Source organism: Helobdella robusta (assembly GCF_000326865.2).
Source record: "Helobdella robusta unplaced genomic scaffold HELROscaffold_5, whole genome shotgun sequence".
NCBI lineage: Eukaryota > Metazoa > Annelida > Clitellata > Rhynchobdellida > Glossiphoniidae > Helobdella > Helobdella robusta.
Window position 1 is genome coordinate 431,632 of NW_008705254.1, and position 21,654 is coordinate 453,285.

The window sequence follows — 21,654 nt, forward strand, 5'->3', positions numbered from 1 at the left end:
TGATGATGGTGGTGGTAATGATGATGATGTTGGGGCCTCAAGTTTTTTCGACATTGATGAGCCAGAAGGCTTTTTTTGGCAAATAGATAAAATAAATAAATAAAAATTTGAAAAAATAAACAAATAAGAAACAAATAAGAAACAAAAACAAATTTACGCTGGTCAAAGTGAAAGTAGGCTGGGGAAAACCAGAGAATGGTACGCGGATTTTCATTGGCTGGCCGGCGTGTAGGGTCACATTCATTGCTGAGCTGTTTATCAGCAGTCTTGGAGCAGCTGACAATGAAAAAATTTTAATATTAATAACTTGATTAATGCTAATGCTGTCGATGATGTCAATCAACCAATGAACTAGCACTACCATCAGCCCAGTTACCAACCAACCAATCAACCATCGAATCAATCAGCTAACTTGGCGCTATATAAAGTTTCGGCGTAAAGTTAAGCGCCGCAAAAGGACCGACACCGACATCGTTCATCGAGGCGACTCGAAACTCGTAACTTTTACCGACTTGCAAATGTTTTATCACCGTGTCGAGTTGATCGGCTGGGCCTGAACTTACTCTGACGGCGATGATGATGATGATGATAATAATGATAATTACTATTATTATAATTATTATTATTTATAATAATAATAATAATTATTATTTTATGTAGTAGTAGTAGAAGTATGATGACGATGATTGATGTGACGATGCAAAAAGAGTTTTGCAGTCAAGATGATAACAATGAAATTAATTATAAGAAAAATACAACACTAACAACAATAATATTAACAAAAATAATAAGAAGAAGAAAAAGAAGAAGAACAAAAATGAACCAACCAGAAGGTCAATGACTGACCTTGTCCAGTAGTGAGAAAATAATTCTTTCTTCTCGACAACGTAGCCAATGATGGAGTGATCGAGCGGGTCGTCCCAAGCCATGCAGGCCGCTGTGTCACTCAGCTGAGTGCAATGCAATCCGTATAGTAATCCCGGAAGTTCTGGGATTGGACGAGCGAATGAAGGAACGGATCAATGTTTGGATGAATGAATGAATGAATGATCAATCAATCGATGATAGATTGATTGATAATCAGCATCACTATCAGCATCAGCATCACTACCACATCATCATCATCACCATCACCTGATCTTGACCCGGGCACCACAAGTTCACTTGTCACGAGGGCCTCACCATCGCCAACTTCATTAACGGCGTACACCCTAAAATCGTAGGCCACACCTTTTTCCAAATTCGTCACTTCCGCTTCCGTTTCGTGAGGTTTGACCTTAGATGTGACCTTGATCCAGCGGCCGGCTGTAGATCGGCCGGAAGTGGCTTGCCTCTTCTCGATGACGTAATTCAAGATGGAGAAACTTTCGTGATTTTTTGGCGGGTTCCAAGTTAAAATGGCACTGTCGTTTGTGAGATTGAAAATGTCCAGAGGACCCTCTGGGGGCGGGGGCGGGCCTGGTGGTAATGATGATGATAGAGATGATGGGGAAGATGACGTAGATGATGACGTAAATGATGGCGTAAATGGTCCACAATTTTACTTCTAATTTTAATTTTTTCTACCGCCACTAGTAAAGCAATAAATACCAATATTCTTTACCGCTTCTGAAGTAAACTCATAAGAAGCGCTATACAAATTCTACAATACAATTATCTCTACTTCTACGTTAAACTAGGCTTATAAATTGTGATAGCGAATGAATTACTTCAAAATACGGGAAGAAATAAATGCTAACATTGGACAATGATCTTGAAGGAAGCCTGTGCAGAACCGCATCTGTTAGAGAGAATCAAACTGTACTTGCCCGAGTCTTCAGAACATGCTCCTTTTATCGATAGTATCACGCAGCTGTCTTGGATCTAATTGTTTGTCATTCGTGTGATTGAGTTTGTTTGTTTGTGTTTGTGTGTGTGTGTGAGGTGTGTGTGAGGTGTAAGTTTAGAGGTCTGATGGATTGAATAGCAAATGAATAAATGAATAAACGTATCGATAGAAGGATGGTTGAAAATGAAGCCGATGAATAAACAAATGAACTATTGAAATGACAATCCATAATAAACTAACATAACTAGAAATTTTAGCATGTTTGGAGACGTTTAAAACTTTCGGCTTCTTGTACTTGAAGACGCCCATGCTGCCGACACTGTTGCTTCCACTGCTGTTGTTAGAGTCGTTGAGACCGACTGTATTAATACTACCGCTGCTGCTCTCCCGACTCAAATTTCCAGACCTGCGCATTCTGCTCCTAGTTAAGCTGTCTAACTGCGAGATGCTATGCCTCCTGTTGTAGCCACCGCTGTTTGAAATGACGTCAGCGCGACTTTTGCTGCCGTTTACGGTGACTGAAGTGACGTCACGGCTGCTGTTTCCGCCACTGCTGTTGCTAAAGCGGTTCGAGTAGTAGCTGCTGTCGTTGTTATTGATGACGTCATCGCTGCTTGCGATGCTAAAGCGCTTATTTTTTGAGAGTTTGAGGTTGAGGTCGTCGTCGAGGAGGCAGAAGTGGCGTCTGGCCTTAAACCACTCGAACGTTGGCTGCGGGTTGGCTGCGAAGGAGATGGCGACGCGAATGTCCTGGCCCTTTCTTACTGTTACATCCTTTATGGCCGACAATGTCAAGGTCGGTTTCTCTGTTTCGATGGATAACAACAAATTCCTTCTGAACAATTTCTATTTTAATTCGATTACTTCGGAAAACGTTGACATGAAAATATATTTTTTAATTTGAGAAATAAAATTGCTACTAATAGTTTTCCTTCACCTTCAAGCGGAAGTGTGTTTATGACGTCAGAGGGTGGGCCAGGGATGGACTGGCCTTCTTCGTTTTCAGCAATTACTCGGTAGAGGAAAAAACTGTTTGGCTTCAAAAAATCGTCTTTGAATTGGTGGTCCTGAGTTGGCGGGAAATATAAAATCATGTTAATCATCATCGTCGTCGTCATCATCGTAGCAATCATCGTCACCCTCACCCTCACCTTAATAGGATCATCATTGACCAAAATCCATTCACCGTATTGGCTTTTGGTATTCTTGCGTTCAACATGATAGCCAATCAGCTCGCAGGCATCGTTGAGGTCATTATGACTGAATTTATCCTCCCAGCCAATCAGAATGAAGCTCGTCCCGTGGTCAAGAAGATGTGGCTTCCCCGGTGCCTCTGGTGGACCTACAATCAATTAATACATATTCATTAAAAATCCAAATTACAAGTTTGTGGATTTAATATTATAAATTACAAACCTTCAACCATGATAATTATGGTTATATAATTATAATTATTTAGAATTCCATACAATTAAATTATGTTATAATTTTTAGTCCCCAGCAGCACTAACCAAATTTATTCTCGACGACCACTGGCTCGTCACAGACCAGATATTCACTCCTTCCTTCTTCGTTCTCTGCCGCAATCCTGAACAAGTAAGCCTCGCCAGACTGCAACTTGTCGACTTTCAGTTCGCAAGTTGTGGCGGGCACAAAATGGCTGACCTGGTCCCAGACGCCTAGATCCATCTGTCTCTTTTCGACCACATAGTTGCTATTGTCATCGTGTTGGTTAGATGGAGTGCATATGTAATGGAGTGAATTGATGCAAGTGGATTCCCAGGTGATGTCAATTATATGGAGTAACGTAGAATAAGCAAAATAGCATAAAAATGAATAAGCTAATTAATTAATTAATTATAAATAATTAAATTATAAAAGTGATGTGCCTACGTTATCGGTTTGCCACCGGTATTGACCGGATGCTCCCATTTCAGTACAACACTACTCTTGCGAATATTCGAGAGTTGCAAAGATCCAGTCGGTTTGCCAGGAGTGTCTGCAAAGTTTTTATATGAATGAATGAATGAATGAATGAACGAACAAACGAATGAATAAACAAATAACTCACCGACAACATGTACATCAATGGTTGCGCTGTCACTACCATGCATATTTCTAACAGTAGCCACATATTTCAAGGAATGATTCCTCTTACATTCCTTGCAGGATAGCATAGAACAATTTTGGGACGTTCTAACTGTGAAATGATCCGGATCATCTATCAACGGATCCTGTTTTGTGTGAAAAATTTGATTGAATTTCACAATAAATTAATAGTAAGAGTTATCATACCACAATTGGTAATTAATTGTAATACATAAATGGATGAATAACTAAGTGATTGAATGATAGGAAGAACAAACATTTGAATAAATGAATGAGTAATAAGTGAACGAGTGAATGAACGAATAAATGAATGAATGAATGAATGAATTAATGAATTAATGAATACCCCTTGACTCGATGTCCACTCAACGATCGGTACGGGCTGACCGTAATACAAAATCTCAAGATGGAAATCATGTCCAGCTTTAACTTTTAGCGATGATTCATAACTCGTGTGATCAATTTTGGCAGCAACTGTTATTAGAAATAATTATACATAATTATGAATAATTACTTTGTAATTATTTTATTTGCTATCGTTGCGTTCAATGATCAGTTGCTAAAGTTAATTTTTAATTGCTCTGGTATTTGTTCTTTGTAGTTTTTGTTTTGCGAGCGATAATTCGGTTTGTTTATGTTTACATTCCGCACAGCTGCCGGCTAAGAGTTTTTTCGCTGTTTAAATTTTGCCTAATTTAGGATGAATATCAGTTCGGATTTAAAAACAACTAAAACAAAAACTTCACCACCAACAACAACCTCAACGCCACAGACATTTAAATTAGTTACCCTGTTTGAAAACTTATCATCAAATGAAAAAAATTGTTTGGAATTCATAGATGAAATCAAAAAGACGCCATCTCACGAATTAAACTTAGAGGCTCAGGATTTAGTGCCGAAATTGTGTTCACTAATCCGTCCTAAAACACGACGAAAAATACTAAACACCTGCATAACTGCGCTACTTTACTTGGTGAATCAGTGCGATCCAAAAATACTTTTGTTGATTTTATTGGAGGAGGTGCACGAAAAAACAAAATTAAAAGATATTCTATTTTTGAATCTTCTAGAACCCATTTTTATCTGTCTAAAAAGAATTGATTTCCCCAAAAGTAATGCTATAAATGTGGCCTTCAAAGATTTGTACAGCAGAATTGAGTACCTTGAACTGCCAAAGGATTTCCACCTTGAAAATAAAGAAAGACATCTGCTTCAGTTTGACACAACAACGCAAACCATATTGAAATGGCTGGTACCTCTACACAATCACGTTGAAGATTTTCTGATTCATTCATTGGATCGATTGCATTCTAAAAGTTTTCAAATAAAAGAGATTGTCGAGTTTTTGAGGTTGGAGTTTAAAATTTTAGCACAACCTCTTGCCTATTTTGATCTGTCACACGATCAGGAATCATCTCTTAAGACAAAAACTCGAGTAATGGCAGAGTCCTGCCTCACTGACATTCACTCAATTCAATGTAACAGCATCAAGTTGTTGGAGTTTGTAGCAGAGCAAAATGAAATTTCATCAAAAAGAAAAGATACTGAAGTCACATCACCTGATGATGATAAGTTTCCACTGGTTGGCTGTGCAGTATATTCTTATTTAGTGTTCAGTGAAGGTCTCATGCCTTCCAATTTCCCCGCCATTTACACACCCAACTACCTCTGTCAATTCAACCTCCGGTACATTTCAGTGTTGTTACAGCAGCCCGATGTTTCCCTCCTCACCTACAAAGGGTTGGAATTGTTTGTTTCTTTGTTGAAGAAACTGTCAGCTGGCATGTGGAGCAGTGACTATTTGGAATGCAAACCCGTCATTGAACTGTTGAAGGAGCTGATGTACATCGCAAACATGACCAAATCAATTGAGTTTCATCAGAAGTCTCTGCAGATTTTAGCTACTGTCGTTAAAGCTTTCCAGTTGGAAGCCAGATCCAAGATTTATTACTTTCTCCTGTCAAAAGCTCCTCGACAGAAAGTCGTTGGTTTTGTAATTACGTTGTTCAAAGATGAAATCGTTGAAAATTTTGATAAAAAAGAGGCTATAGCAGAAATGTTAGAGCTGGAAAAGTTGTACCAAATTATTTTCTCGCTACCTAAAGGTGAAAAATCCGACTTATTAGAATACAGTGAGCAGGTGATGGGCGCTCTGAATTTGTTGAGATTCCTGGTGCAGTTCGATAAACCTGGCAACAACTTCACCCACATCTGGAATTTAGTGCCTGTCATCGAAGAAAAATACTTCAAAATTCTTGGCTCTGGCATCGAATTGTCGAGATGTCATTACAAACTCGAGATTAAAAAGATTATGGATTCGAGGTCTGAAAAAATAGCTTCAGGGATTCCCGTAGACGACGGAAGCGAAAAATTAACCGACGCCCAACGGATTGGGTTTCTCAAAAAAGCCGTTCACACGTTCACGATGATGGAAGAAATTTTGGGCAAAGTTTCGAGCGTCGTTCAAATCGAAAAGAATAAAGTTGATTTGATGGATTGACTTGATTGAATGCGTTTTGTCGAGTTTTAATTTATAACGCATTTTATTTGCTTCGGTTATGTTTTAAATTACGTTACATTTGTTTTAACATTGTTTTATTAGATTTTTCATTTGGCTATGGTTGAAAATTATTTTTTTTAAATAACAAAAATGAAAATCGTTATTTGCCTACTTTTTGTGGCTTTTATAGTAACTGGTTCGCTTGGGTCCGAGTATTCACCTCTTCCCGCTTTATTGACGCTCACAACACGGAATTCGTAGCGCTCCCCTTCCAGCAAATCCGGAACAATAGCGCACAGTTCCTCCGGAGGTACCATGCCGACCTGGTTTCAATTTAAACAAACTCGTTATAAGTTATGTATAAATAAATTTTTCACAAATCGTGAAGCTTGTTTTTCGCTGACCGTCTGCCACTCCGTGCTTCCGATCTGTCTCTTCTCGATGACGTACTTTAGGATGGGACTGCCGCCATCTTTCTTCGAAGCCGTCCACTGAATCTCGGCCCTGTCCTTATCAAAATCTATCACGACTGGAGTGCCGGGTTGACTTGGGGGGTCTTGAGGTTAAATGAAAAATGATTTAATGAACAGAATTTTTGAATAAATTTTACATTTAAATTTTAAAGTTAATATTTTTTCACACACCCCACGGATCTTTAGCCAGAGTCTCATCCTCTCCGAGCAGCCAATCACTCTCTCCTTCGGCGTTAACGGCCTTCACCTTGAACTTGTACAAATGGCCAGGTGCCAAATTATTCACGATGCATTGCTTGCTCGATTCCGTGATCGTACGCTTCTTGTTGTCGGTGACGTCATGAACTTCAATAATGTATTTTTCGATGCCGACGCCTCCATCGTCATCAGGTTCCTCCCACCTCAAACGACATTTCTCTTTAAAGATATCACGAACTGCCAGCTGACGTGGTGAGCTCGGGGCAGCTGTCGATTTTTGAAAAATGTTCATTTAGTGGGATGAAAAAATGACGCGAATTTAAAAAAAGAAAATCAACTTACAAATGACTTTAATCGATACTTCTGCAGAAACCTCACCACTATTATTCGTCAACCTCAACTCGTAAGTACCCGAATCTCCGCGTACCGACTCATCAACTAATAAGGTACATCTTTCTTTCGTTTGTTGAATCCTCAATGGACCCCCGTTAATTAGGGGAATGCCATTTTTCAGCCATATTGCCGTGGGTAGAGGGGTGCCGACGTAGGGGATGTCCAATCTAATGCCCTTGCCCGATCTCACCTCAATCACTTTCGGCAGTTGGTCGATGTTTATTTGCGGGGAAATTCTGCCTATAATTTTCAATGAGATTATTATCAGATATTCATTGTTTTATTATTTGAAAATGTTTTTCATAATTATTTATAAATAATTATTTATAAATTATGAATAAATAATTATTTAAATTACATTCTTGTACAGTCAGATCCGCACTGCACTCTCTGTCACCTATCTTACACGTATACGTTCCTTGGTCTTCCAGCTTCAGATTTCTGATTTCCAAACTATATGCCTCGTTTGAAATGTTTTTAGCTTGAAATCTGAATGAATTCGTCATACAAAATTCTAACTTCTTCTGTAATTAATTTGATTAATAGTTTAATTAAGTTTGATGTTATTTATTTGTTGTGATTGAATTATATGTTTATAACAAGTGTGTTGTATGCGTGTGTGTGTGTGTGTGTGTGTGTGTTTAGAAAATGATCAAACCTGCTGTTGAATGTCGCAGGGGAGATGACGACTCCATCTTTGAACCACTGGACTTCATACTTTTTTGGATTGTCTACTTTCACTTTCAGGACCGCAGTTTCGTGTTCCAGTTGAGTTGTGTTCTTCAACCTCTCAACTATTACTACGTCCGCTAGTTCAAACAAATTCAAATGATTAACTTTCTATTTATTCATATAGAAATAATACAAACACCCAGCGAACACACAAGGACGAAATAAAACATGAGCGATGCATGTAAAAGCAGGGTTACTTAGCATTCGAAACCATGTACTGCATGCAGTGCGGAAGACAGACACTTCACCAACACACTAATTAAAACATCAATTCAAGATCCATCTTTTAAATTTGCGGTGCCACATTAAAAAAAAGTTTAGGAAAAATTAGAGGAAAAGTTTTTTTTTCGTACGAGCCACAAAGAGTCGAGCACTGGATGAGAAGTTCTGCAGCGAACATGTGTAGACTGCCTGGTCTGAACTGTCGACATTTTTTATCACAAGTCTGTGCATCGTTCCCCTCATCTTTTTCTGATATTTTCCTTCCGATTTTTTGATTGGCTGCGTGGATTGACCAATGGCAATGTAGGAATGAAAAAAAATATTCGTGATTAAAGAATTGATAATATTATAAATTATAAATACGCCGTTAATTTTAACAATTCACTCATTCTCATTTCTTCATTCAATCCACTAATTACACTAATTAGTTAATAAGATATACTACCTTTCCATTTTTAAGCCATTTTACTGGAGCACCTTCATAATTCGTCTCACATTCGAATGTTACATTCTCCTTCTCGAAAGCATCCTGGTCCAAAATGCGCCTCACAAATTCGTATTCAGGATCTTTGGATGACGTAATTGATGAATTAATTTTTGAAGGGAAAGGGTAAGAAAAAGAAAGAGAGAAAGAGAGAGAGAGAGAGAGAGAGAGAGAGAGAAAAGAAGAGAGGAAAAAGGGGTTACACTTATCAAAATATATTTTCGAAAAAAATGAACTGCTATGATATTTACTTAGGAAGAATCGCACTTAAGATAGAAATCTATTTTTGAGTTTTATTTAGTGAAAATAATTCCCACAAAAAACTTATTTTCCGTAACAATATGAAAGACACAATTGAATAAGACAAAACTGCGTAGTACGTTACAATATGTCTAAAAATAAAACGCTAGAAAATTTTTTTATCACACCTGAAGAACAAAAAACGAAAAAAAAACTGCAAAACAATGTTTAATGTTTATGTTTACTGTATCTTTGGTTTGTTTACTAGAGTATGGTGACGTAATAGCGATAAATTTTTTTTCTAGAATTCAAACGTAAAGAAAAAGAAATAAACAAATAAAAAGAAAAAAGAAAGAAAAAGCGAAAAAGAAACTGCCACTACCAAATTTTATACCTGCAGTACCTCAATCTTTTTTGACACGAGTGCTTTGCTAAAAAATTTGATTGAGATACTACATAGGGGAAAGAACGGATATAAAATGAATACAGATGGAACAAGAGCAAGGGGCAATTTTAATTTTAGAATTAGGAAATAATTCTTTCTCTTTTTCTCTCTCTCTCTCTCTCTTTTTCTCTCTCTCTGTCTCTCTCTTTCTCTGTCTCTTCACTTTTTTGTTGTTTTCTTACCTTTTCTCTGAAGAACTAGAAAAAAAGAAATTTCAATGTAGGCTTCAGAATTTGTTCACTTCCCCCTTTCTTTCTCTCTTTCTCTTTTTAGACTTTTGTTTTTTTTTTCGTTTTTGTATCCTTATTTTTTGCTATCTCTCTCTTTTTTCCATCTCTCTCCCTCTCATCTCTTTCTTTTCCATCTCTCGCTCTCCTTAAAAATTTTAGACATTTTAATTATAGCCATTAAATCTATCCGCCTGCAAGAAAATTAGTTTTTATGTTGAACGCTTTTTCCGTCTTATTACTGCCATTTTTATTATTGTTTTAAAAATAATAATAATTATTATTATTATTATTATTGTTGTAATTATTCTTGTTTATTTGTTTATTATTGGCAGTGTTCGTCTTACGATTCATTTATCTGCCTGATCATTACTATCCTCCTCTTACTTTAACCATTCCATTTACAATGGAGCGTGAGTTTTCAGCACAAAAACAGAAGAAATACGTACCGCGGCGTTTATGGCTGCTTCCTTATTATTGCCCAAATAACTCGCCTAATTATCGCTTCCCGCATCCGTAGATATATAATTTGTTTACATAGAAAGAAAAACACCCCTTTGATGTTGTTGTTGTTTTTCGTTGTTGTTCATGTGGTTGTTTTGTTCGGGTCTGTTGTTAAGTGTGTGAAGGTAGCGAATAGTAATATTGCTTTTTTTAGTAATGCTATTGCTGGTTGGTTATGATAATATTAGAGACAAAGGAAAGAGAGAGAGAGAGGAGAGAGAGAGAGAGAGAGAGAGAGAAAGAAAAAGAAAGAGAGAAGAAAAAGTCTAGTACCTTACGCAGACAATGGTTGTTTTGGGGTCGGCTAACATTCCTTGCAGTTAACAAAAAAAAACATTTCATCACCACCATCATCATCATCATCATCATTTACAGGATCATCATCATCATCATTTACAGGATCATCATCATCATCACCGTAATGGTCATTGTTATCTATCTACGTGTAAGGAGTTGTGTAGTGGCGTCATGGTACAGATAATAATAATGCTATCACTGTAGTACAAATTTTTCAACTGATTATGCTCTTATATTTTTTCTCATTCATTCGTTCATTCGTTCGTTCGTTCGTTCGTTCATTCATTCATTCATTCATTCATTCATTCATTCATTCATTCATTTATTCACTCATTCATTTTTTTATTCTTTTATTTACTCATTTTTTCTTTCTTCCAATCAAACATCTTTTCAGATTCCAAAGCACCTGTCTTCATATGTTTAGCTCCGTGAATCACTTGTAAGTTTTTTATCTATCACATTTTTTTTATTTATTCATTCATCTGCTAGTACGTTCTTTCATTCATTCATTCATTCATTCATTCATTCATCTATTCGTTCATCCATCTATCCATCTATCATTTCATTCATTCACTCCATCAAAAGAAATTCAACCCATCCATCCATCCATCCGTCCGTCCATCAATCACTCCACCGTATCTCAATCTTGCTTACTTTTTTAACGACTCAACTTACATTGATAAAATTTTTCCGCACACAAAAACCATAAACACCGAATTGTTGAACGCACACACACACACACACACACACACGCACACGCACGCACACACACACACGCACACATGAATGAAAAAACAATAGAAAGAACGAACTAACCAATAAATAAATAAAATCACACTTAATCAGTTAACCTACAAAGCAAAATCCAAAAAAAAACAAAAACCTACCCTCGACTGTCACGTGACAGGAAGTGGTGTCTCCATGTACGGAGCAGACGAACCTGGCGCCATCTTGGTCCCGGCGAATATCAGGGATGTGCAGGATGCATTTGTGGTCTCGTCTCGATATCTCGTAAAGTCCCGGTACGTACTGATAATGATCATGACGGCGGTTTTGATGATGATAACGATAGCAACAGAACCAAAGTAGCAGTAGTAGTAGTAGTAGTAGCAGCAGTAGTAGTAGTAGTAGTAAGTAGTAGTAGTAGTAGTAGTAGTAGTAGTCGTAGTAGTAGTAGTAGCAGTAGTAGTAGTAATGAAAATGATATTGTTTTTGTTTACAATAGATATTCGTTACATAACGTCTGTATAAAAAAGTAATAATAAAAACAATAATAATAATAACAAAAATGACAATAGCAACAATAGCAATAACAATAAACCATAAAAGATGTATGATAATAACAATTATAAAAGACACCAGAGAACTCGGAAGGAACAATAACCACAAATTAATTATACGTCTCTGGAACATCATCAACAACAACAACAGTAGCAACAACAACATCAACAACATCATCATCAACATCAACAACATCATCATCAACAACAACAACAACATCATCATCATCAACAACAACAACATCATCATCATCAACAACAACAACAGCAGCAGCAATTACAACAACAACAGCAGCAACAACAATGGCAACAGTAACAATAATAAAAATAATATCAATAATAAGAAGAATAATAAGAATTGTAATAAATATTTTTGATAAAAAATATTATACGATAGATAACTCAACGGCGTTGATACAATTTTTAAAACCCTAAAAAGTAGTTTTTAAGGGAGAAATGTTTAGGAAAACAAAGGTATGTATCTACGCATGTATGTATGAATGAATGAATGAATAAATGAATGAATTAATGAATTAATTAATTAATGAATGAATGAATGAATGAATGAATGAATGAATGAATGAATGAATGAATAAATGAATGAATGAATGAATGAATGAATGAATGAATGAATGAATGAATGAATGAATGAATGAATGAATGAATGAATGAATGAATGAATGAATGAATGAATGAATGAATGAATAAATGAATGAATGAATGAATAAATGAATGAATAAATGAATGAATGAATGAATGAATAAATGAATGAATGAATGAATGAATGAATGAATGAATGAATGAATGAATGAATGAATGAATGAATGAATGAATAAATGAATGAATGAATGAATAAATGAATGAATGAATGAATGAATGAATGAATGAATAAATGAATGAATGAATGAATGAATGAATGAATGAATGAATGAATGAATGAATGAATGAATGAATGAATGAAGGAATGAATGAATGAATGAACGAACGAATGACGCATTGCATTGTATTGTTGATGGGTGGTCTGAGATAACCGATGACTTTGATTAAGATGGTGACGACGACGACGATGATGATGATGGTGGTTACGATGAGGATGATGATGGTGGTTACGAAGAGGATGATGATGGTGGTTACGATGAGGATGATGATGGTGGTTACGATGAGGATGATGATGGTGGTTACGATGAGGATGATGATGGTGGTTATGATGAGGATGATGATGGTGGTTATGATGAGGATGATGATGGTGGTTATGATGAGGATGATGATGGTGGTTACGATGAGGATGATGATGGTGGTTATGGTGTTGATGATGATGACGACGATGGTGGTTATGATGATGATGATGATGATGATGACGACAACAAAAAAACATAAAAAACATCAAAGATTATATACAAATTAAAAAAACATCATTCAAGTGTTAAGGATTGCAAGAAAACCAACAAAAACAACTGCTGATGTTTACGATGATGCTATTGTTGGTGATGATAATGATGAAGATGTGTTTGACGATGACGATGATGATGACGATGATGATGACGATGATGGTGATGCTGTGTTATTGTACGATAAAGCATTACATAATTGGTTTTTTTGAGGATAGTGTAAATAGATTACTGAACTATTTTTGCTGAAGTGAATCCTTTGAATGTATGTTCATATGCATGTACGTATGTATGTACATGTTTGTATTAATGCATGAACGTAAGCATGCATGCATGTATGCATGTATGTTTGTTTCTATGTATGTGTGTATAGTAATACTAGTAGACCAACTTCTTCTTCTTCCTCTTTTCGTGCCAATATCCTTTTCAGGATATTTAGCGACCATCGACCTTCACCAAACTCAATTTTCAACACTTTGTAGTAGTTGAAATGTGGCGATATTCAACAAGTGACGCAAGGATTTCACGATTGTTGTTCGCTGTTCACCGCGATCTCGTCTCCCTGCAATCTTTCAAGTACTTGTTAGATTTTCCATTCTTTCCTTCCGCATGATGTGACCAAAAAACTTTAACTGCCCCGTCGGATTATCTGTAGTAACTTTTTCTTTTCATAACCGGACCGCTTTAATACATCCTCATTCGAAGTATGAGAGGTCCAGCTAACTTTCATAATTCTTCTCAAAAACCACATCCCTTTTTTCATTTCTTTAGAGTTGTATCATCGGCATATCTTAAATTGTTCATACTCACGCCTCCAATGAACATTCCAGGTAGGATATTCTATCTCTCTCATGATGATCTCGCTATAGAGATTGTACAAATCTGGAGAGGATTGACAGCCTTGCCTAACACCATCCTTTATTTTAACAGAACCATTTCAGCCATTGACGTTCGCTAAGAATTTTGCAGTATCACCTGTAAGTATGTGTGTATGTGAGTCTGTATATGTGTGAGTGTGTATGTAAATGTGTGTGTGTATGTGTGTGTGTGTGTATGTGTGTGTATATGTGTGTGTTTGGTGTGTATACTCAGAGATAACAATTAAATAACAGGGAAAAAATACGCTGTCTAGAACATTTAGCAGTCGAAAGAATTTACCGGCAGTATTTTTAATGTTGCTAAGAAGTTTTTAAAAAGAAATGCTTAAAATTTGTAAAATACTTAGAAACTTATTCAAATTTTTCAAATTTGTTTATTTTTTTTTCGAAAGTTCTTGAATCATAGATAGATTGATTGATTGATTGATTGATTGATTGATTGATTGATTGATTGATTGATTGATTGATTGATTGATTGATAAATGCGTCGCAAGTAAAGTAAAACATTGTAGTATGTTGCTGATTCGTTCATTCATTCATTCATTCATTCATTCATTCATTCATTCATTCATTCATTCATTCATTCATTCGTTTGTTCGTTCATTCATTCATTCAATTTTTTCAGCCTTACAATCTACTTTTTATTGCCATCAAGTTTTTGAGCGTTTTCAACATAAAAAGACAAAAAAAAAGATCTAGTAAGAATGATAATAATAATTGTAATAATAATAATAATAATAATAATAATAATAATAATAATAATAATAATAATAGATGATAAACAAAGACACAAAAATTTAAAAAAAATTGAAAGTAATAAATTATAAATCTATGTACATTTGCTTTTTTCTCAGCTCAGAAGAAATGCTTTTTCGTCCGTGATTTTTTTTTTTTCCAAAAATTTTTTTTAAGAAAAATTTTGAAAAATAGAAAAATAATAAAAGTGAATGAATAATAAGAAAAAAACTGTAAGAAAACAGTAAGAAAAACAAGCCTATGAGCCCATATTCATTGCAATAGATTAATTACATTGTTGTTTTAGCAAATGATTGGTCGGAATAAACATACAAACATACACGATACATACATACATAGAAACATACACAGATACATAAACAGATATAAACATACATAGATACATGCGTAGATACATACATAGATACACACACAGATACAGGCGTAGATACATACATAGATGCTTATGGATATCCTATTGCCAATAGCACCCGTGTTGCATAGTTTAACGTTTCACTATCACTCATAATTAACCTTTCTAGTGAAATCAATATCCTTTTTTTCAAGTGTTTGTTCGTTTGCTTGTTCGTTTGTATGTTTGTTTGTATGTATGTTTGTTTGTATGTATGTTTGTTTGTGTGTGTGTGTGTGTGTGTATGTTTGTATGTATGTATGCTTGCATTTTACAACAGTCAGTCCGACAATAAGGAAAACCAACAAACCAAAAGCAGAAGATAGCAACAATAATGTCATTGTGAGCGCGTACAATGTGTTTGTTTATATATATATATATATATGTGTGTGTGTGTGTGTGTGTACGTGTATGTATGTGCGTGTGTGCGTGTGTATGTTTGTCGTAAAATTAATTGGTGGTGCGTCAAAATGTACATAAATGTTAACGGTATGAAAGCATTATCAGCTCTATAAACAGACCATACCTGCATATCGTTCTTTTTATGTTTCAACATTTTCCTCTATTTATTTACGATTTAAAAAAATAATGATAATAATAATAACTTAAATAATAGTAATAACATTATATAATAACAATAATAATAATAATAATAATAACAATAATGATTTTAGTTTTTTCCCAGACAGCATTCGAACCCGTGAACACGCAGTAACATCAACTTCTCGAAACAAAGCACTCTACCACCTAAGCTATCTCGCAAGCCAATGATTACACCACCATCATCATCGTCATCATTATCATCCTCGTCATCATCATCATCATCACTAACATCATCATCAGCAACGACAAATTAAAGACGACAACAACATCATGACAAACATCAAAAAAAAAAACCTAACCTCAAGGTCGTCGCCATTTTTAGACCAGGTCACGTGGCCTCTGTGGTCGTTGAGGACGCATTCCAAGGTCAAGGACTTCCTCTCCTTGACCGCCAGCTGGAAGGGCATCTTGCGAATGAAAGTGTACTCCTGAGGGCGCTCTGCATTCATTCGTTCAGGTAAGATCGATTCTTTATATTCATTTTTTTTCGTACTTTAATTTGTTCATCCATTCATCCGTTCTTTCATTCGTTAATCTATCCAGTCATTTATTCATTCATTCATTCACTCATTCATTCATTCATTCATTCACTCATTCATTCATTCATTCATTCATTCGTTCGTTCGTTCGTTCGTTCGTTCGTTCGTTCGTTTGTTCGTTCGATCATTCATTCATTCATTCATTCAGTTTCATCTTTACCTTCGACAATTAAGCTGGCGGTTGATGCGAGCTTGTTGTTAACTTTCACCATATATTTCCCTAATTAATAACAACAATAATAATAACAATAAAGATACATATCTATACTCAAGCACATACACAGATACAATCGTTCAATCAGGCAAACATACAAACTCGCAAACATACAAACTCGCAAACATACAAATTCGCAAACATACAAACTCGCAAACATACAAATTCGCAAACATACAAACTCGCAAACATACAAACTCGCAAACATACAAACTCGCAAACATACAAATTCGCAAACATACAAACATAATAACCATCATCGTCTTTTGATATTCTCTGTATTATCAGCCTGATGACACCTTGGTCATCGTTCAAGAAGTTGTATTTCTCGCCGTGATATATCTCCTGGCCATTTTTGAACCATCTCGTCTGTTTGTTTGTTTGTATGTTTGTATGTATGTATGTTTGTTTGTATGTTTGTCTGTTTGTATGCTTGTATGTATGTATGTTTGTTTGTATGTTTGTCTGTTTGTATGTATGTTTGTTTGTGAGTATATACTGTAAAAGTGTACATGTGTGTATGTATTTGTTGGCCTGTGTATGTAAAGTAATGTTATATGCTAATGAATTGAATGACTGACTGACTGAATGAATGAATGAATGAAGAAATATAAGAATGAATGTACATTTAAGTGTGACTTGATTTATAGCACATAGTTATTTATTGGCAAATAGTTTTTAAAACGATTGACGTAGAAAGAAGGAGCGGAAAGAAGTGAAGACAGGAAAATGATGATGAAAATGACCTTGACATTGCTGGTGGAGTACCTACAAGAGAGCTCCACCCTCGAATCCCTATCTTTACACGTCACATCCTCAAGTTCGTCCATCCAAAAATCCTGCTTCTGGTAGTTTTTTTTTTATTAAAAAAAATTTTTTTTATTAGTTTTTTGTGTCATTTGATAACACTCTATCAACCAATCAAAAACTGACCGGAAAAATCCGTCAACCAATCAGATAAAACTTTATCATCCAATCCAAACCCAAACCCGTCACAAAATTGATCAACTGACATTTTTAGCTTTTGAAACTGTTGTCATAGATATATGAAAAATTTCGTTAACCAATCGCAAGCCGATAAAAATTCATCGACCAATCGATAACCACAAAAAAGTTAATCGATCAATCAGAAGCTAACATCTTTAGGCTTTTGAAGTTGCGGCCAATCAGGGATGACCTCGGCGAGGCTTTTCCTCCTCAGAGCAATGGAGCTCCGCCTCCTTTCAAACTGTTGCAGTTCAATCTCTTCCACATCGACACGTCGTTGTTGTTGCTGCTGTAGGATTGTGGTGAGGTCATTCCTGCTGCTACTGTTGCTTCCAGAATCCTGATTTTGATTGGTTAATTGATTACTTAATTGATTGATTAATTGGTTGGTTTGTCGTCACCCCACTCACCATATTCATTTTCCAGTTCGGGCTTAAGTCGGCCAGGGATTGCCTCCTACCGGCCGATTGTTGCATTCGCCTCAGCCGGAACATCTCCAGATCGCTGAGTTGCGACTGCGAGTCGGTCGAGTTGTCGAGATTTTCGGTACTGTTGTTGTTGTTGTTGCTGTAGGCTGTTGAGAGCTGTTGAAAATAAAAAATTATGCTTTGAATGTCGTCGTTGTTGTTGTTGTTGTTGTTGAATGTTTCTTAATAAATACAAATAAAACGATGGTAATTTGGCCAACTAACCAACCCAGCTAGCCAGCCAACCAATCAATCAATCAATAACTCAATCAATCAATCAACCAATCAACTAATCATACAATCAAATAATTAGTCAATTAATTAACCAATTGATCAACTTGCTCCACACCAATCAACCAACCAGTCAACCAACCCTGAGCAGTCTCTGTTGAGTGGATTTTGAAATATCAATGGCCGACATCCTCCTACCTCGTTGATAGGTCATTGGGGGCGGTTGGGCTTCATCATTATCATCACCTTCATTCATTTTTATGTCCATTCATTCATTTATTCATTCATCTGTTTATTCGTTTGTTCATTTGTTCATTCATTTACTCGTTTGTTATTGCCTGTTTTTTTATATATAATTCATTTGTTCGTTCACTTGTTCATTCATTCATTCATTCATTCATCCATTCACGGATAGATAGATGAATGAATAAAGTATAAATAAAAAGATGAATGAAGGAATGAATTTGAAAAATTGAAATGAACCAACCAGGGTGAGAAGAGTCGAACGAGCCGACCTCGAGCAGACATGGCGTCCTCCTCCTGCCTCTACTGCACGTAAAATTAACATAATTTATTGATAAATGCGGCTGATTATCATCAAATGAGTTGTATAATTAACATAATTTATTATTATTTCATGAATAATTCTGAACAGTGCGTGCGATTAAAACATTTTTATATATTAATAACAACTTCTTACTTCATTCTTTCGGGTTTCATTTCAATTTCTGGAATGTGTTACGAAATGAAATTTTAAAAATTTGGATGGAGATAATGACGATGATAATGATAGTGAGAACACGATGATGATGATGATGATAACGTTGATGATGATGATAATGATGAAGTTGATGACGATGATGATGACGTCATGTTACCTGGTTCCGACGCGTCACTCGATTCCGAGTCTCGTCTTGATCTAGAATGCTCTCTCGACGAAAATTCCTGCATCATCATCATCACCATCATCGTCGTCGTCATCATCACCATCATCATCGTCGTCATCATCATCATCATCGTCGTCGTCGTCATCATCATCATCATCACAGTCATCTTACTTTTTGGGAGTTCGCCATTAGGAGTTGTCCGAAAATTGGTAAGTTATTCGTGTCTGAAGAAGAAAAGAATGGTGGTGGTAATGATGATGGTGGAGATGAATGATAATGATAGTGGAGATGATGATGATTCTGATGGTGGGGGTGATGGTGATGATGGTGGAGGCGATGATGATGATGATTGCCACGAACCGAAACTGTTATCCTCCTCAATGCTATTTCTTCTCGACATAATTCCTACGCAAATGTGAATGAGTGGATTGATGAATGAATGAATGAAAAAACGAACGAACGAACGAACGAATGAATGAGTGAATGAAAAAATGCATGAATGAATGAATGCCTGGATTAATGGATGGACAGATGGATCGATGTTTTGTAAATGCGTATAGAGAAAAATTAATGCCGAACATACAAGATAAATAAAGAAACAGCATCAATAATAATAATAAAACAACAACAAAACAACAACAATAATAATAAAACAACAACAATAATAATAACAACAACAAAATCCGGAATACTAACTGCTGGGAATTCTCGGCAAATCCGGGACCACATCATCCGCCTCGATGACGTCATTCGCATCCGGATCGGAAGTTCTTCGTTCTGTTTTTATCCCTGGGGTTTCCTCTTCATTATCACTACCGAAATTTATTTCTACTTTTGGGGTTTTTCCACTCTCCTCCCATTCATTTTCACTTCCGGGATCTATTTTTATCTCCGGAAAAATCCCGGGCACATCAACGGGGATTCTATGATGGGAAAGTCCGTTAGTTTCAGATTCGTTTTGGCTACTGGCGTCGTCACCATGGTTGTCGATTTTTATTATGATGCCTTGGTCGTCATCGCTGTAGTTGTTGTTGATGTTGTTGTTGTTGCTGTTGTTGTTTGTTGGTTTCGTTTTGCGTGTTTTTGTTGTTGATTTTGTTGTTGTTGTTGTTGGAAATAAACTGTTTGATGACGGTGTTAATGTTGTTGATGTTGTTTTTTTGCTATTGTTGTTGTTGTTGCTGCTACAAGTTTTGATGTCATCATCGTCACTATTGTTGATGTTGTTGTTGATGTTGTTGCTGATGTTGTTGGGGCTTATCGGGTGTCTTTCGCGTGCTCTCAACATGTTATTATCAATGTAGTTGCTGTTGTTGTTGTTGCTGCTGTTGCTGTTGTAGTTGTAGTTGTTGTTGTTGTTGCTGCTGTTGTAGTTGTTGTTGTTGTTGTCGTTGTTAATGTCAAAATGATTACTTTTGTAGGCAGAAATATTTTTCAAACTATCCTTTGTTTGTCTTGCTAATGCTTGTGATGTTGACGACGACGATGTTGTTGTTGCTGCTACTGCTGCTACTACTGCTGCTTTTGCTGCTGTTGATGATAATGATGACGTCAACGATGATGGTGATGATGATGATTTAACTTTTTTAGAATCTCTTTGATTTCGTTTCTCTTTTTTTCTAAAAAAAAGACAAAAAAAAATTCAAATTAATTATTATATTATAATTAATTTATTATATATAATTATACAAAATTATTATATCATAATTAATATATTATGTCTAATTAATATAATAATAACTACGTCATAATTTTACAAATAATAATGATAAAAAAAACAAAAGAAAAATAAATCAATCGACAAGCCGAAACAACTCGGTCGAAATAAGCAAAAAATTTTTTTTGGTTTGTCTTTTTCTGTTTTTGTTGTTGTTGTTATTGTTGTGATGTTGTTGACGTCATTAAGATGACGCTGATAATGATGTTGTTGTTTCTGTTGATGTTGATGATGATGATGATGTTGTTGTTGTTGTTGATGATGATACTTATGTTTGTCCAAAAAAACCAAGCAACTGTTGTTTAAGACACAAATTAAAAACACCGTATATTTACTTAGGTGTCGCAAAAAAAGCTACTTTTTCTGCTTCTACTACTACCACTACAGTTACTACCACAACTACTAAACTACTATTACTAATACCAATGTTTTCACTACTGCTTTTTATAGAATAAGTAATGTTAATTAATTAATTCAATAAATACTAATCCTAATCAAAAACTTGCAAACTAACTTACCAGAAAATAAGAACAATGAAAAACTCCTATATATATATATATATATATATATATATATATATATATATATATATGTATGTATATACGTACGTATGTATGAGTGTTTGTATGTATGTGTATGTATGTATGTATGTATGTTTGCATCT

The 21,654-nt window shown here is 35.6% G+C and overlaps 3 protein-coding genes across 3 annotated transcripts in view; all 3 read right to left on the minus strand.

Annotated features, from left to right (window-relative positions):
• Positions 1-3,334: 3,334 nt before the first annotated feature.
• HELRODRAFT_67647 (hypothetical protein) lies at positions 3,335-7,514 on the minus strand (the record flags this gene model as incomplete). Its single annotated transcript, XM_009026867.1, has 8 exons — positions 3,335-3,542; positions 3,722-3,827; positions 3,900-4,062; positions 4,284-4,411; positions 6,610-6,760; positions 6,842-6,983; positions 7,078-7,375; positions 7,451-7,514. Coding segments are annotated over 8 exons (1,260 nt in total), but the record flags the coding sequence as incomplete, so codon positions are not given.
• HELRODRAFT_68149 (hypothetical protein) lies at positions 7,428-17,067 on the minus strand (the record flags this gene model as incomplete). The annotated part of the gene is made up of 2 exons (XM_009026945.1): positions 7,428-7,737; positions 16,892-17,067. Coding segments are annotated over 2 exons (486 nt in total), but the record flags the coding sequence as incomplete, so codon positions are not given.
• The window catches only part of HELRODRAFT_163095 (hypothetical protein), a gene marked incomplete at both ends in the record, with an annotated part of 8,840 nt that continues 3,813 nt past the window's right edge, over positions 16,628-21,654 (minus strand). The window contains 12 exons of the mRNA XM_009027070.1: positions 16,628-16,707; positions 16,956-17,070; positions 17,448-17,546; positions 17,840-17,977; positions 18,099-18,272; positions 18,902-18,935; positions 19,087-19,114; positions 19,265-19,331; positions 19,445-19,497; positions 19,634-19,678; positions 19,970-20,322; positions 20,407-20,637. Of these exons, the coding sequence (XP_009025318.1) occupies positions 16,628-16,707; positions 16,956-17,070; positions 17,448-17,546; positions 17,840-17,977; positions 18,099-18,272; positions 18,902-18,935; positions 19,087-19,114; positions 19,265-19,331; positions 19,445-19,497; positions 19,634-19,678; positions 19,970-20,322; positions 20,407-20,637 (1,417 nt within the window). The remainder of the gene's footprint in view (positions 16,708-16,955; positions 17,071-17,447; positions 17,547-17,839; positions 17,978-18,098; positions 18,273-18,901; positions 18,936-19,086; positions 19,115-19,264; positions 19,332-19,444; positions 19,498-19,633; positions 19,679-19,969; positions 20,323-20,406; positions 20,638-21,654) is intronic.